The following is a 17,189-nucleotide window of genomic DNA, read 5'->3' on the forward strand; positions in this document are numbered from 1 at the left end:
CTATCTGCGACTCCACACGTCCCATGGCGCCGTTGCGATGCTACGCACACACGACGTTGCGCAGGGTCCTGTCTGTTGAATTTGGATCGCGACCGAGATGACTTGGCTGTTGTGAGGCTGCAGGCATGGATGCGCCAACGCGCCCCAGTTCTTTCCAGACCGAGGAAGGCCTTCCCAACGAGGAAGCCGCGTCGGCGCGCCACGTGACGTCCTGCCTGTGGCTCGCTCTCGCCTCCCTTGGCTGCGCGACTGCCGATGCTTCGCCGGTACACCAGTGAGCCTCACCGCATTGCCTCAGCCTCCAGAACGAGTGCGGGAATAATCATCGCACCCACAAATATCACCCTCCGTCGCCGCTGCCGACACCAACCTCTCCATGTCTGCCCCGAGCCCTGAATCGCCAACCCCCACCGCCAATACCGCTGTCGGTCCGCGACCGTCACGCGCATTGCAACGCCATGTGCGTGTCATGTCGCCTGAAGACTTACCGGTCGAGATATGGCACATTATCATCATGTATATAGACGATCACTGTTTCGCATGGTTCGTGCTGCGCCAGATATCTCCCTTTCTGGCTCATGTCGCGCAAGACGTCTTCGCGCGCATCGTCTCGCGTACCTGCAGTCTTCGCTTCGCTGGACAGACGCTATGGAACTTGCTGTAAGCCGCGTTTCACCCTGCGCTGCTCGGGAAACTTTCACTCACCATGCCAGTCCTCCTGATCTTCGCTGTGATACACAATCCCCATATCACACCTTCCGCGTGCAGTTGCCGTCGTTTCGCTTCCAGCCCTCGTCTTTTGTCCCCGCTAGCTCCAAGGCCAGACTTGTTCTGAAACTATCTTCACCGGCAACTGTGAACGACACGCCATCCTTGCGCCGGCCATATGCAGGGACGGTAGACCTGACGAGCCGCCTCACTCAGGTTTTCTTCCATCCCGGCGCTGTCGCAGACGCCGAACGCAACCGTTTGCTCAAGCAAGCCCACTTTGTGCTTTTTGATGACCAATTAAAGAGCGTCCGCCTGCCTTCACCAGCCATCGATGTTACCGCCCAGGAACTATCGCTTGACTGGCGCCAGCTCTGCGAGACCTTGATGCGCGACCAGTTCAAGTGTCGCTTTGGCTCCGGTGCGTCGGTCCCCTGGTGGAGAGAGTTTCCGTGACCGGTCCTGTATCACATACCAAGAGCCTACTTCACCATCGTCACGAGGCCATAACATGTTCTCCCGTCTGGGCAAGCGCACAAGTAATCTATGCTCGTTGCACCCCCAGATGGATTTGATGGCCCGCCAAGTAGCAGATCAATTTTGCGTCAGCAACGGATCTGTGTAGATCGCCCTTGGCACTGGGAACACACACCCCCCGACGATCCAATGTGTCCGCCGTGCGCCTCTCCTCCTTCTCCGCCTGGGCATATTCCTTCATGCCTTCATGCCCGGGTCATTATCGTTCACCATCCGCACCTTACTTTAGACAAAGTATGCCCAGCTTCTCCAAGTGTTGCACTTGGGTGCGGCATTTCTGACATTGCCTTGGCTTCCCTCGCGGGACTATCCGAGCCGCGGACGTCCAAATTGGTCTTCCACGATATGATGCAGCTCAACCTCAATATCGTTCTTGATGAACACACGCAACCGTTCATTCCGGCTACCATCCTTTACAATTCATTATAGTGGCCACCTCGACGTCGTCTTGGTGTCAGCGCGAGCCATCACCAGCAGAACTCTGTGACTAGTAGTGCAGTTACCCCAGAGTATACACAGTCCACCTCCGTGGGAAAGCCAAGCGTTCAGTAGTACATGTGTTCCTTCTCCTCTCCCAACAGTGTGTCAGCAGATTACATGTCTTTGTCCTCCGCTGCCAAGTAGCTCTGTGCGGACACACCAGCCTCGGCGGAGACCGTGTACCACACAGCATACATCTCCTGTCTGTGCAATCTCTTGGCCACTTTGTCTTGTTACTTTTCTTAATTGGACTACATCATGTGTTACTTTGCGCTACTCTACTTCATATCCCTTTATAATCTTGCGTGCGTTAGATTTCATTCGCGCCAAGTCTATAATCCTTCACTGTAGGATGCTGTGTTGTCACTGACGAACTTGGCTTAACATCAGACTATTGAGTACTTGCTGACTTCAGTAAAGGATTGCATGGAAATATGGGGGTTTCGACTTGGCTCTGCCATGAATGTGGCTTCTGGGACAAGACCATGTGTCAATCACAAGCATTGTGCCGTCTTATCCGCTATGGCTGCCAAGCATACCTGCTGCACCTAATTCACCTCTTACAGATGGGATGCTGAATGACAGAAATCTTCATATTACAATGTAATGATTCAACGTGTCTCTTGGAGTTATCGGTGATATCCAAATACGCTGTATTGTGTTGTGCTATGCTATGCCAACCCTTACATGACCCATCGCACAACATAGTTCGCATTTTCTCTGATATCCCGCAAATGGCACCAGATAGAGCGTGAATCCGAGTTTTCAAATGTGAATATGCCGTGTCATCCGCGTCGTGGGGGGCATGCTGTTGGTGAAGGTGGTGCTGTTCGTCGCCTCGCTAGAACCACAATTTACGTTGCATCAGCAAACAGAACATTAATTCACCACACCACCAAATTTGTCCAACACGCAGTCAAACGCTCGGAAACGATTGAATAAGCTGTGAAAATTGGGGTGCCGACTTGTCCGAAAAAGCCGATGTCGCTGAACGGGGTTAAAATAGACAGGGCTGAATTTCACGTTGATGTCAGCAGCTACCGGGTGCATCCTTATTCGACACAGAAAAGGTTCACAACGGCGTGGCAATACCACAACGTCAAAACAAAGTTCACCCGAAAGAAAAACTTTATCAATACGGTTCAATGACATGCTGTCACTCCAAGCAAAATATACCTTACACCAATTTACCGCAACGCCACCTCTACTAAACAACACCCGTCCTCATCGCCGCCATCGCACTCTTCATAGCCGTAACAACATGATTCGCAACAGGCGCGTGAGCGTTCTGCCGGAAGAGAAAGATATACCTCACCATCACACTCGCCTCATCGGTAATAACATGAACCCCAGTAGTAACGCTGTTACCCTGCCCAACGACCTCGCACCCAAGTATAACACGCATGTTAGCCAGCGCACTGTTCTTCCACGTCGAGTAGACAGGCGCATAACTAAACGACGTCGCAGGGTCTTCCGCCATATAAATACCTCTCCCATACACCGCGCCCGTGCGTTGGAGAGTCGTACCCGAGCAGACAATAAGACCTTTAGCGAGAATCGCTGGGAGGCGGTCTAGTGATGTACCGTGAAATAGTACTGTAGTCTGCGTAGAAGGCCTCGGAAATTTTGCCATATATGCCGTTTCCAGCGCCGGACTCGCATTCGCCAGGACAAATTGATGCGTCCCCGTAGGCAGATTCTTGATCTTACACAGCCCGCTCGCTGTAGCTATGTAGCCTCTATAGTGCGTACATGCCCATGAGATGAGCTTCTCAGCGTCGGAGTGGTATCTGGATAGGACGGTGGAGATTTGGACTGCGTCGCGGATGACGGACAGTTTAGGCAGACTATCAAGGATGGTTTTGACGGTGCTGATGGGGTGGATGGGACAGTTGGGGAGGAGCTCGGCTTTGTTGGCCATAGCGGCGCTGTAGACGGAGCTGAGGAGCATGTCGACGGCGAAGATGTCGGTGCGGATTTCGGGGATGCGGACGTCGAGGGGAAGGGCGTACCTGTGTTGGCGGTGGTTAGTGATTGTACTATTGACGCTTTCTGTTTGGTGATGACTTACCATAGCAGTTGACATGCGACAGTCCAACATGGTGTAGATCTCCGCAGTTGCGTGCTCCTCCCTTTGTGGCGGCAGCCGCAGGAGATGCATCTTTGCCCCATTTCTCCAATCATAGTCTGGACAAGGCCGTACAGCCCCCTTAACGATACGTTCCCCGCGCGAAGGTACCGATGGATATGCCTGTTCATCTGCCACACAAAGACAGTTTGCTTCGAGAAACACACATTACCGTGTGGTGCATTGGAAGTTGCAACACAGATCCACGGGAAATGTTGATCAGTCTCTATACCCTTGTCACTGTCGTAGTGCACACAGAACGCGGGTGGCTTGCTCCCATACCGATCGATGATTAGCCGTAAGAGAAGGTTGTTCGCTGTGCTCGGTACGCCCATTGCGCTTCGTTGTAGTTCAGTGTAGGAAGCAAGTGTGAAGCTCATCTCAATCTCGTCATCATCGATCAGTTCAACTAGATCGATGATGCCGGGAGGCAGTTCTTGTATTTCATCTTCCAGCAGATTGCTATCGGGTATATTGTACTCCTCAATCAGCAAGGCTGTCTGCAAGGGGTCTTTCGCTTTCAGTGTTCGCTTTAGCCCTTCGAGGCGTTCGGCTTCTTGCATGATCTCTGCTTCGATGCCATCCCAGAATTCTGTTGCTTTGGAGAGCGCAGTTTTGGGGATATTCTGCTTGTATACTTTCAAGTTGAGTAGCTGAGCGAGGCGTTCGATGATCGTTTTCGTCTCTGGTGCTACGTCGTCGTTTTGGATCCAACCAGCAACCATGACCTCAGCGATAGCTAATGGGATGTCGTATCTTCGCTTGGAAATTGTTTGGAGGGGTTTCTTCTTCTTTGGCGTCAATGAGTCTGGTTGCGTCATGATCTTGTACTGTTTGGACGCGCCGTCGCAGTAGACGATATCTCTCGAGACGATCCGAGAAAGACCAGCTTGCTCGTGAGTAGGTAGACCAGGTATGTCCAGAAAACCACATTTCGCGTCCCAAATCTCGTTGCAAGCTTCTATAGCCTCATATGGCGCGTCCAGTAGTTTAGATAAATACTCAATGACCTCGCGCATATCTGATCTTCGACCGGATGTCCATATGACAATGTTTTGCATAACCCTCTCGGCTGAATTCCCTTCCGCTTTTTGGAGATGTGAAAGAATGGCGAGATTCTCTTTCCTTCGTGGTTCGGTACCATAGGATAACATTTGACGTACTGCGTATGGACTGTCGGATAATTCTTCGAGCTTCGTTAAGGTGGGCCCGAACTTTGATACTTGCGATACCCAAGTCAAAATCTGGGGCTGAAGTAGAGACGGTAACTCGTGTTTGTTGGTGTTATCGGTAATGATGTCGGCAAAGATCTTCTCCAGTGATTGCATGAAGGAGAGCCATGTCGCAGGATCCATGCTTTGGATCAAGTGGTCGATGATGGCAGTGCCCCATCGCGCTTCTTGCTTCTCACTTTGGTTCAGCCATCTTAGTAAGACCCCTCTCCAACATGCTTTGCAACCTTCCCGTGCTGCCAGGGTGTTCGTCAAAGCAATGATGGCTTGCCGTGAGTCCGTCTCCTGCACACGAACGATACGCACTATGTCTCGGACAAAAGAAGAAGATCGTCCCAAGCTAAGATCTACTGCGAGCTCATAGATACATTCGCACTTGTGTCCAGAAGGATTGTCGATATCTCTTGAAACCAGTATAGCTAGCATGCGCCGGTCGACACCATCCACACCTTCTCCAGTATTCTCCCAGACTTCAAGGATATCGCGCAATATTTGCTCGGTATTGTCGCAAGATACTTCGGCAGTAAGCAGGTGGTCGACACAGTGTTTCTCGATGATTTCTTCAAGTGCGTGCCGTGATTTCTGATCTTTCGCATCGGATGCGAATAAGAGGGACTCGGTCGAGGTATCAGGATTGAACCAGACGAATGTGTGCCTCGTCTGCAATTCGTTTTGATGTAGATTTTGGGCGGCGACGTATATCTCCTTGATCGATGTCATTCGTTTAGCGCTCGGCCACGCGCCGACATTCGCTCGGACAGCAGGCTTCAGTAGCGGGAATATATGTTCAGATGCTTTTACGGCCATGCAAAATGTGTGTAGCTCTAGTAGAAGGCGTAACCAAGCCGAAGTCTTTATCTGATTCTTTACGACAGATTGGCACTCGCGAAAGCACCCTCCAATCCCCTCGAATAGCCAATCTTGGAGGAAAAGCTCGCGAAAAATCGTCGCTTTTGGTGCGTCGAGGAGATGGAGGAGTTGTTGAAGAGCGTGGACATGGAGTCCGCCGATTTGCTCCTTCTCGGACCATAGTTTGCGAATGAAGGCATGATTATCTTTCTCCGGTGTACATGCAATCTCTAACGAAGCGTCGAAAAGATCCAAGCTGCTCTTCGTAATTGTTCCGCCGATGGTCAATGCTCGAAACAGATTGAAGAGGCTTTCGCCCTGGGGCAGCGAAGTGGAGACAGCGTCCAACCTTACCACGAGTCTTTCTAGGCTGGTCGATAAACATGCTTTTGTGTGCTCAGGGACCTCGATGATCAGGCCGCGGTAGTGTATCCAGTTCCTTTGTTCGCTATAGCTCGCTATCAAACCCTGACGTAAAGTTGGCCTAGTACCCGTGATCATATCAGGTCCTTCCAGAGCCACGACGTCGAGGATAGTCGACATATGGATGGTGTCTATCCTAGAGAAACGTGTGATACGATCAACATCCGGTCTCCAAGAGGCCCACATTCTCCAGGCTGGGAAGTGGTGGCGATCGAAGACAGTTTCTATATTGACACAAGGTGAATCCGAAGACGACGACACGTCCAGTTCCGTCATCCAGTCTACTGCTTTCTTAGCTGCTACCCAACTACATGTCAACCGGAAGCCATTCAGCTGCTCCGCATAATCTTTTATAGCTCGTCGTAAGAGCACCGCGAAGTTATGAAGGTCGGCGTCCGTATTGTGGGTTTTGTGATTCTTCAAGGCTCGCTTTACGCCTTTCAGATAGCAGCCGGCTGCACTGGCGCCGGTGGTCGCATAGGGTAAGAGTGTGCGTGCCCATTCTGCTTGCAGACGTGTAACTAAGGCAGGGTTCCCTTCATGCGCAGCTATCACGCTCTGTAGCCAAGTATCGAGGCCCCAATAGCTTCCACACATAACGTTCGTTTCAGCTCGTAGTAATTGGCTCAGGCTCTCCACGGACATAGCATGCGCTACGGAAGCTATAGTGACATCTCTTGCCGGGTGTGTCTGAACCAACATCGAAAGCCTCCTATCCGCCTCTTCTTGGCTGATCTTGCCTTTCTTCTTGAGATAGGTATCGGTGTGATTGCGAATGAAGCCCCATGGGAATCGACGGTGTGAGGGGTGTAGTACCCCAGCAGTGGCCTCCACCTCCGCATGCCATTCTTGACTGTGATCGGTCTTCTTGAAGATCGTCGTGCTCTTCAACGGTATGGCTCTTTTGGCCCATGACATATGAGAGCGTTTGGTGGTATCCTGTTCGACTGCAGTAGGAGGCATGACGGCGGTGGCCATGCTTGTCATACGTTTATGAGGAATGACCCTGCGCTAAGGGTGAGAGGATGAAATGGATACAGATGGAACGGCTAGTTCGAGTCGCGTTACGAACGGTCGGTATTAAGAGAATCGTGGGTATCGGTTACCGGCAACAAAGCACGAGAACTTTCGAGCAAATTGCAGGGGTTGAATTTGGTACAATGGGGATTTGTACCAGGATCGCGCTTTCCTTGGAAGCGCACGAGGATAGTGGGACCCAGGGTAGCATAGGGTTGGTAGTGTTGAAAGAGGTGCGGCCAATAGACCGTCGCCTGATGAGGGAGGAGGAACATCAAATCTTGGAGGTCCATAATGGATGTTACGGCAAAGATACATAGCTAGTCTGGTATAGCTCACATGTGATGGGTGGCCTTTTACGAGACTGAGACTTTGGGGCTGCGCACAAGGCTGAACAGGGTGGCTTATACGGAAAGCACATTCACCGGCCCCCGAAACGGCTAGTGCGATTGCGACTGTGTAGGCTAACCATGGTACGAGACAGCGGTAAGCGAAGCGACGAAAATGGCAATCTAATGTAAGGAATGGTCAACGAAAGCTATCTGGCAAAGTTGATCGAGCAATCGGCGTATGAAAAAGCCTTGTAGGATTGTGTGATCTAAGGATTTGTGACTACGGCGCCCGGAACCAGCCTGATTCAGCCGCAAATGTGCCTGAGGGTGGCAGACATTGTTTCAAACACTGACGACCTTTATGCATATTGTTACCTCCAGAACGCAATGGACTGCTAATGCGAAACGCACGGACAGTCCCGATGTGAGATCATGAAGCTGCTACAAGATATCACATGATCGAACAATTACCTTCGTCGGTGTCAGGAGCGACACCACGGTTCTTCCGTAGATGCGCAGCGGCTTGCCGAATGAAGTCGCCTGTCTTGTGAAAACACACAAGGTTCCCTTTCCCATCCTTCACTGCTTCACCGATAGACCAGTCATAAGACTGTCCAGTGTGAGAGTCTGTGGCAGGACACTTGAGACCTTCGATCGCTTTTTGCTCAAGATCTGGTACTGCTCATATATTAGTCTGTTGGTCATAATTGTGCCGAAGGAAGACTTACGTGTTGCAATGTATAGGAGGAACTCGTCTACTGCCTTGCGACTGGGGAGCGTATCGCTGCTTTGATCTGCTAGCAAGATCGCTGAGAGCTTCTCCATTTGTATGATTGTTTCCGTCCGCACGCCCTTGGACATCTCGTGCTGCTCAACTCGTAGAGCTGCGAGAGACTTGCCTGTTGGATGGAGGAGAATCCCCTTGACATCTTTCGGAGTAAACATTTCTCTGCTAAGAGGATTGCGGAGTACACCACCATTTGCCTGGATAGCCTGAACAAGTTCTAAGGTTGGCACAAAGTTAGTATGGGTCTCATCGTAGTCCGTACATGGAAGTCACATACCATCCATCGACCACGCATAGTTGTCCTCGGTCACATAGAAGTCCTCTCTGGCGATGTCCTTGACTTCATCTCCAAGCATGGTCTCGTCATTGATGTAGTTCCTTTCGAGATGTTCATGTTCGACGTGCATGAAGCCAAGCTCGCAATGAACTTTGAGCGCATCAGGGAGCGTCGAATCGATGGCTCTTCGGCGTTTGACCAGAGTATCACGAATTTCGTCGATACTTGCGCCTGAGGGTGTGCCATATGGTGCGCGCACCCATTCGATCATGGCTTCCAGATCTGCGATGGCCAGGTTCGTAGCCTCTTTTGGTTTGTCTCGGATGTTTCGCGCCACAGAACGAGCACTTGCTGGTGGGCGCATTCCACTGTAGACGGCCCCGTTACTTCCATCCGCCATGAGATGAACTTTGGCGAGGTTCTTCGACTGAGGCAAACCGGCCTTCTTCTGGAGGGTCTGTAAACGCAGCAGATTCGCAAACACATGTGTTGCCTTGGCACGTATGTCACGATACCCAGTAACCAGGTTTCGCTGTTCGTCGTTTAGGTCATCTACTGAATCGCCTAAGAAGAATTCCGACCGCTTGGATCCACGTTTCGATATTGGTTTCGTCGTGAATGGATAGTTATTCAAGGGTTCGCCTCCGGTCTGGGCAGAAGATGCCTGTATTCGCTTGACTGCCTTCTTCTCGGGCGCTGGAGGCTCTGGTACTTTTTCGAGAATCTTTAAGAACCTAACAACGTCTAGGTCTGTGGGAACTAAAGCCTGGAGCTTCTTGGCCTCATCTAATGCACCTTCCAGCCATTCATTACCGACTGCGATGTAATGTTCGATAAGCAGCTTCCTGGCTTCTATGCCTGGGGGACTACGCGATATGCTTTCGTAAAGCTCTCCGATATAGATCATATCAGGGCCTCCTCCATATGCGGCAACGCCCGATGTCGCGGCCATGACTGCTGAAGCACCGGTTGGATGAGGAAACCGAGTCCGGACGTCAACGGCGGGCTGGATGTGAGTGTTGTAGGTGCTAGGCTGAGCCCGGTCGGGACTGCTTGTAACAAGTCGAAGCAACTTTGGATTGTGTAAAATGCAGCTGTGCCCTGCTGGTCAGTGGACATAGTTAGTCGCATGGAGAGATCGAAAGCTGGAAGCCACAAGGCTGAACCAGAGTGAAATACGGCCCCCACCGCATGTGGTGACCGGTGATTGTCAAAGGCAGGGCTCGAGGTTGGCTGGCACTGCAGGAACACCGGTGGCTTAGCGCGCCGCTAGCGCCCGCTATCCGCGACACTGCCCAGGTGCCTCGTGAATGCGGGTGAGATAATTACCCCACAAGAGGATATTTTTAAATGTTTGTATTCAAGACAAGATCAGCGATGCAGTAGCCTCGCGGTTCTAAGATCCAAATCTAGGGTATCAAGCTCTCCTAGGCCCAGTCACATCGAACCCAAATCAGTACAGCAAATCCGCGAACTCTCCCAAAACTCCCTCCTTACCACCATCGAAGAAGTCATGCATGCCATCCATAGCCGCAAAGTGCTCGGCTACCTTCAGGCCCCTTAAGCGCTCTGCCTCGATAACGTCCCAGTTCCAGTCCTTCGCCTCCACAGCCTTGGGCAGGGCATCGTCATTCGGCCCTTGTTCTTCGGTTGTAGCCTCTTGGTAGACCCAGCCTTCTGGCTTTGCAGGTACCATATCGGCATCGACCAGCACATGCTCCGGTGGCACCGTAATTCTGCCTCGCTTGACGACATACTTTGCAATCGCAGTAGCATATATCGCGCCCTTGAGCTTCTCTTGATCAACGTCCTTGGCTGGTTTAGACTTCTTCCAAGGCTGCAGTGTCCAGCTCTCTGGTTGTGCCACGCCAGGCTTGACCATGTGTGTGACGAGATAGAACCACTTCTTGTCCCAGCACAGAAGTCTTGTCCACATCTCGTACTTCTTGTATGGGAGAATCTCCTTCTTGAACAGACAGCTTATGCCTCCTAGCGCAATGTAATGCTTGCCCCGTGTGCCTTCGGTCGCACCTACTGCTCCTGCTACAGCGCTCTTCTTGGCACCTCCTAGACGACTATTCTTTCTTATACCGTTGCGAATGAGCGCGGTGAAGAGATGTGTGCGGGATATGTCCATGTCACTGAAGTATGTGCTGTTGGACTTGTGCATATTGTAATCTGTCTCGAGGAACGTGGTACGCGTCGAGGTAATGATCGGTTGGAAGAGCGCATGCGGAGGGATCGGGGTCGGTTGGAAGTACAGTTGATAGAACAAGGCGCGGACGAAGCGTAGCTATGAATATCGTCAGCTCTAAGTCGCGTGTCCTGCCGCTCCGCCAAATACGTACATGCCAGACAAACGGCAGATTCTTGAGGTTTGCAAATGCGAGAAGAATCGCAGCTATCCTCCATAGACCACCAGGCGCGTTGTAGCCTGTCCATTTGGCCAGCGTGGCCATCAGGTTGCCTCTCATGGTAGGTTGCGACACGAGTGCTGCCATTGACGCGCCCGCAACGACGATGCTAGCCGTCTGCGCCATTGTGACCATACCAGAAGATGGCTATCGATCTAATGAGCGACAGCAAGGAAGGGACACGTTATTATACAATCGGCGTCAGCATACGCCGCCCTGCCCCTTCGCGAGGGTTCAGGTGCCCTTCCTAATCGCGAGCCGAGGCTCGGAATGTTCCGCACTTAGGAACATGTGGATAGCTGCGCAGATCCGCATCCTCAATTCGCAACTTTGACCTACTTGAGGATACTCACCACATCGCCGGTATAATTCAGCGAGTTAAACTCTGCCTTTTTGGCAACAGGTGTTTAGCATGTACAGCGCATATCACCGAGCCGGGACCGCTACGACGCTTTACGACCACGAATTTCATAGACGCACGCCTAGAGATATCCCCAGAATACTAGTTCCATTTCGCCGATAGCCATCAGCCTGAGTCTTGCATTTCGGTCGCGGGCCTTGAAGATGCGCGACGTATGTGGCTGCGGCTCAGCCTCGATGCAGCAAGGAGTAAGCACGCTTTCCTCCAGGCTGACAATTCAGCCCTAGAGTTTCCTGGCCTTCACTTCTCAATTCTCTTCATGACCGTATCTCTGCTTCAAACACCGATTCATTCCGATAAGCCAGCTGTCATACGGCGGCTTCCCTCCGTCTGTTCAACGATCCATTTGGATCACGAAACAGACACGTTACGTCAAAGCTGATCTCAGGCTTGTCGGTACAGGCGACATTCAAACCATGCGACTGCTCAACGTCAACACACGGCAGCTGTGGGAATTCTTTGGAGACGCTATTCCTCCATACGCCATCCTCTCGCATACTTGGGGAAAAGATGAGGTCTCACTAGAAGATTTGTCAAGAGAAGGGCACCAGCAGAAGCAAGGCTACGCCAAGATAGAAGGGTGCTGTCAGCAGGCGAACAAGGATAAGCATTCATGGGTATGGGTCGACACATGCTGCATCGATAAGACAAGCAGCGCAGAACTTTCCGAGGCTATCAACTCCATGTATCGCTGGTATGAGAACTCTGAGGTGTGCTATGCGTATCTGCGAGACGTGCCGTCTGGAGCAGATGTTTACGCGCAGGGTTCCGCCTTCCGAAAGAGTCGATGGTTTACTAGAGGCTGGACACTACAGGAACTACTTGCTCCCCGACGAATCGAGTTCTACGACACTGATTGGACGCCCATCTCTTTTTCCATGAAGGATACCTCTGACTACATGATCAAGGTAAACTATGCCAAACTACTCAGCGATATTACCTTCATCGACAAAGATATCTTCCATCCCTTAGTCCATACCGAAAATCCCGTATCGGCAGCGTGTGTATTCTCATGGATGGCGAGGCGAAGCACCACTCGTGTTGAGGACGAGGCATATTGCCTGCTCGGTCTGCTGAACATCAACATGCCGCTGCTATACGGCGAGGGTAAAAAAGCTTTCATCCGGCTGCAACAGGCTATTTTGAGCAGCTCCGATGACATAAGTCTTCTTACTTGGGGATATAATTGTCTTCTTACGCATGAACAGTCATGTCTTGCAAGATCACCAGTACAGTTCCTTGGTTATCCAAAGGAGTCCAAATTCCCCGACCAGCGAATACTAAGGACACATACCACTGTCACTGGACGTGGCTTGCACATCGAGCTTCGCATGTTCCTCGTCGATGCACGAAGCAAGACCTGGTTAGGCATCATAGAAGAAGAAGTGAAGTATGATCGTGCAGGAATTGCCATTATTCTACAGCAAATCTCGCGTGGAAACCTGTTCATAAGAGTCAGCAGATGCCCACCCGTTTCCATTCAAACAAAAAACCTTTCCCGACGCACAGATCAGGCCATCAAGAGCAAGCAGATATACATCGCGCATAATTCTAGCTATCACGAGGATACTCAGAGTATTACCACTAGCACCACCTTCGGAAGGCTCCTATCTCGTGTTCGATTCAGGTCGCAAATTTCTGTTTACGAAGGTCCTGAGTACAAAGTGGCGATTTTGTTCATTCCCGAGACTGGGCACTCGTTCTCGAGCTTATGGCCACCAGCATTGGAATACTACCTTTCCGGGGGGCTAAGTTCCAGGTTCGTCGAACTTGTGCCACACAACAACATGTTCTACCTTATATTCTCCAACGAAAAGCAGGAAGGGTTCGCAGTAAGGATTGAGATTAAATGGGGCAAACACGGGGCAAAAATCGTGAAAACGTCGTTTTGTTTACTTCCCGACCAGCATATCCACACAGCTCTGGAACATTGCTGTGGAAAGAGGATCGGTTCAAAAGTGCCTCAATTTGCCAAAGACATGGACTGGAGACCCTACTTCACCGCGAAGAACGTGACTACGAACGAAATTGGTCACGTGTACGCAAAGTACAAGGTGCATAAGACTGGGGAGAGCTATGGTTGCGATCTCATGTGGAAGCACGGTCCATATTTGGAAGAAGAATCAGCGACAGTGTTTTACGTGGATTACACCTAAGGAAGCATAGAACAGCGAAGGACGACACTATGTAAGACGGAAATAATGGCTCGACACTAGGTAGTAAACACTCATGTAGATTTATGTATGTGTATATTCATCCTGCATATCCAAGAGCACAACCATAACAAAGTAAAAATCGCAAATGGGTATATAAATGAGGGCCGACTCGGCCCGATGCCTGTCAGCATGTACAAAAACGCCTTTTGTTCCAGTATGCCGCTCGTCATTAACTCAATCCGCAATAGCGAGCCCCAGGCTTCTTTCTATCACTACCCCAGACCCCAAGCCCGTGGGGCCTCTCGTGGGGCCATGCCTGTCCGCTGCGCACAACCACCCTGAGGTGTGCAAGGATAGATCGTGCATGGGGCATGAGGCGTGCTCGTGCATCGCATGGGTAGGGGTATATGTGTCCGTAGATGTGCCGACCGTAGTAACGCCTGCCTGTTCGTGATTACTGATGTATCGTTCGTTGTGAATCGTGTTGAGTGTTCGAAAATCGATTGTGCACTCAGCCTGGCGGCGTTGGTCGACGGGGAGACTCGCTCGTTCGTCGGGGTGTTGAGACACTATCTCGCTGCATGTCTCTCATCGCCTCGGCATAGTCCTTCTCCGCCGCCATGTCTCTGCTGTTACTGTTGACCATGTCGTCGATAAACTGATGTTGTTTCTTTCGCACGGGTTGTGCATCTGCTCCTGTAGGGCCATCGCCCAACATGCTGGGCACGATATCTTCTGGATCCAGCCCAGCGTTTGAGTCTCGGTAATCCGGCTGGTTGGGGAACATGACGGAGTCTTTCTGAGGCCTTCGCGCACGTTTTGGCTTCAGTGGGAAGTTGCTGGGATGTATGTAGTCGCCGTCTGGGCTGCGCACGTTCTGGAGCGCGTTTGCTTCCCTTTCCATCTCTTCCCAGGTGGCGACGAGGTTGTTGTCGTTACGACTCCGGCTGTCGCTCGGGTCGCCCGAGAAGCTGCCTAGTCGACTGATCCGGAAAGCTCGTAGGCGGTCGAGTGCCACCTTGAAATCGTCGAGAACGACGGAATCCGTCAGGCACTTGAATACGAATGCGAACTTCCAGAAGGGGTTGATGCCCGTGGCTCCTGGGAGTTTGATAGCCTCGGTGACTGTAGAAATGTCCAGGACGATGAAGATTATGCTGAGTAACATGGACAACAACATGATACCAAAACGCGGCGAAATGCGTACGATCTCCTTGAGGCTCAGTTCGTATTGCGTCTTGATGACCCAGAAAAGGTAGATGGTGGTGAGGATCCACCAGGGATCGCGGCATAACGCCTCATACGGTCGTGTGTGCAGGAATAACTTGTTGACGCCATGAAAGTAGGCGAAGTTGGCGTATATCTCCACGACCCAGTACGGTTGAACAAGCACTACGGTGCCGATGAAGATATAGCTGACAGGTTTTGAGAGGAACGGCTTGATCTTCATCCATGCAATGACATTGTGCAGAGACCAGGAGGCGTTCAGGAAGATGGCGGCGACGGAGAGCCACCAGGCGTGGACTGGGCTGGGAAAAAATAACCAGAATCCTTGCCAGATACCAAGGATGAGCTGGACTTGATTAGTATGGATGTAAGCAGATATGTAAATGTGGACTCACTTCAAGGAGAATTAACTAGATGGTTGTCAGCGGTGGTCACTGCTTAAAGAGGGTTCTTACTAACCTTGTGCAACAGGACGCCGCGCCTCATGTTTGCCAACGTGATGAACGCCATAATGATGAGCGAACCCACGAGATAACCTTGCGCCCATGCTTCCAGAATGAGTTCCTCCGGGTTGCTGGGCTTGGGTACGACCTCACCCTCATTCCATTTGCGCTCGATGTCGGGTATGGGACTCATGGTGTTGGCAGAATTTTCGAAGGTCGGTTCCGAAAGCCGGGGCAGATGCCGAGGAAGCGTGCTGTGATGTCACAACGCGAAAAGCTTCAAATTCGATCTCAACACTTTTACCATGGCAGGCGTGAGTGGGAGCGACAACGATGGGTTTATGAGGAAAGACGGGGAATGAGTACAAGAACGAACGGGCGCAGCTGGGCGTTTCTCGTGGCGCGTCAGTTCTCCGCATCTCGCCATGACATTTACGGACGATGGTCATCCTGGAGGCTCCGGGGGCCGAGTCCATGCGTAATGGTGCTTTGCCTCAGGGAGGCATAGTGTGATTGAATCATGGCGGTGGCGCCCAGTCGGCAATTGGGACCACGCGGGCCAAGAGGTGTTTGGTGAAGCTGTGAATAAGCCAGCCGTTGTCGACTTTGCACCGAGGCCTAGAGCCATTGGCCGGGCCGGCATGTCTTTCGCTGACGCGCCGCCGCCACGAACGTCTGCAGTGTTTGCACCATGACTGCCGCAATGGAATGCTGAGGCATGGATTGGATGCGCACTTTTTGCGCGAGAACCAGCTGTTGCCGATGCGGTCAATGTCAGCACGGAACTGTGTACCGTGCAACGGCCGCATGCGTTCTGGTGCCTGGACGGCTAAAATTTGAAGTTCAGCACGCCTTGACCGGAAGCGGCTACCGTCGATGTCGATGGCTGCCAGCTGCATGGATGCTGCGGCGGGTGAGCGACATGGGACCCAACAGGCTGGGCCAGCGTCCTGGAATCTGGGATCGAAGTCTATCTACGGTGTTCATCTCCTTGCGGTTTTGGTGTGTGTTTCGTGTGCGAGGCTGTCTACCTTTGGTAGCAGCGCGACTAGATGGTAGATGACGGTGTGGCAGTATCTCAGAGAGTGTGTTTCAGATGGGACAATGTTTCAGATGAGGCAAAGGACGGCTCTGTAACGTAACAGTACCCACCGCAAGAGGGAAAACATTGCGCTTCAGCTTGCGATAGAAGGCTATGGAGTCCTCGACGTGAGCTGAGATTATCCGGAGGCTGTGGACAGCTTGTTATGGTGCGAGGACGCGTCCCGACGATGCAGCTGACGCAGTACCAGGCGTAAAGGGGACAATGGTCTATAAACAATGAGGCATTGCATGCTATCGTCACTGACGCCTTCCGGCTTACCAAGTACAGCAGAAGGTCGACTGCCGGCTAGACAGCCTCTAGATTTCAGGATCGACAGGTGAGGCCAGCACGCGCCAGGCGATGTGGTTAATTTCGCAGGTGTCATCAGAAGCCCAACCATGGAAAAAGTAGCTTCGGGTCCCAAATGCTATGTTGGCGGCTACAACAACTGCCTAGCTGGAGACAGAAGTTTAAAGTGACGACCGGGTCTGTGGGCCATCCGTGGACATAGGCTGCATCATCAACACAGACTTTCATTTCATGGACCAGGGCGAGGACATGAAGAAACAAAGCGGCACATATGGCGAAGTCTGTTGCAAAGGTAGTACTGCGTAGTCAGCATGAGGATGTTCGACTCATAGTGATGCTGCCGTTCGAGGCGCATGGCAAGGGCA

The 17,189-nt window shown here is 51.7% G+C and overlaps 5 protein-coding genes across 5 annotated transcripts; 1 reads left to right on the forward strand and 4 right to left on the reverse strand.

Moving 5' to 3' along the window:
- Positions 1 to 3,272: 3,272 nt before the first annotated feature.
- On the reverse strand, positions 3,273 to 5,892 carry J4E86_004009 (uncharacterized protein; the record flags this gene model as incomplete). Its single annotated transcript, XM_051444557.1, has 3 exons — positions 3,273 to 3,430; positions 3,478 to 3,737; positions 4,136 to 5,892. 3 exons carry the CDS (start codon positions 5,890 to 5,892, stop codon positions 3,273 to 3,275), a joined length of 2,175 nt encoding a protein of 724 aa, XP_051304182.1.
- Positions 5,893 to 8,285: 2,393 nt separating this feature from the next.
- Positions 8,286 to 9,722, reverse strand: J4E86_004010 (uncharacterized protein; the record flags this gene model as incomplete). Its single annotated transcript, XM_051444558.1, has 2 exons — positions 8,286 to 8,710; positions 8,771 to 9,722. The coding sequence occupies 2 exons, from the start codon at positions 9,720 to 9,722 to the stop codon at positions 8,286 to 8,288; spliced, it is 1,377 nt and encodes a 458-aa protein (XP_051304183.1).
- Positions 9,723 to 10,223: 501 nt separating this feature from the next.
- On the reverse strand, positions 10,224 to 11,310 carry J4E86_004011 (uncharacterized protein; the record flags this gene model as incomplete). The annotated part of the gene is made up of 2 exons (XM_051444559.1): positions 10,224 to 11,063; positions 11,119 to 11,310. 2 exons carry the CDS (start codon positions 11,308 to 11,310, stop codon positions 10,224 to 10,226), a joined length of 1,032 nt encoding a protein of 343 aa, XP_051304184.1.
- A 711-nt stretch (positions 11,311 to 12,021) lies between these two features.
- On the forward strand, positions 12,022 to 13,154 carry J4E86_004012 (uncharacterized protein; the record flags this gene model as incomplete). The annotated part of the gene is made up of 2 exons (XM_051444560.1): positions 12,022 to 12,995; positions 13,115 to 13,154. 2 exons carry the CDS (start codon positions 12,022 to 12,024, stop codon positions 13,152 to 13,154), a joined length of 1,014 nt encoding a protein of 337 aa, XP_051304185.1.
- Positions 13,155 to 14,272: 1,118 nt separating this feature from the next.
- Positions 14,273 to 15,624, reverse strand: J4E86_004013 (uncharacterized protein; the record flags this gene model as incomplete). Its single annotated transcript, XM_051444561.1, has 2 exons — positions 14,273 to 15,334; positions 15,448 to 15,624. 2 exons carry the CDS (start codon positions 15,622 to 15,624, stop codon positions 14,273 to 14,275), a joined length of 1,239 nt encoding a protein of 412 aa, XP_051304186.1.
- Positions 15,625 to 17,189: the final 1,565 nt, after the last annotated feature.

This window comes from Alternaria arbusti, assembly GCF_024043155.1.
Source record: "Alternaria arbusti strain BMP 1465 chromosome Unknown scaffold_4, whole genome shotgun sequence".
NCBI classification, from domain to species: domain Eukaryota; kingdom Fungi; phylum Ascomycota; class Dothideomycetes; order Pleosporales; family Pleosporaceae; genus Alternaria; species Alternaria arbusti.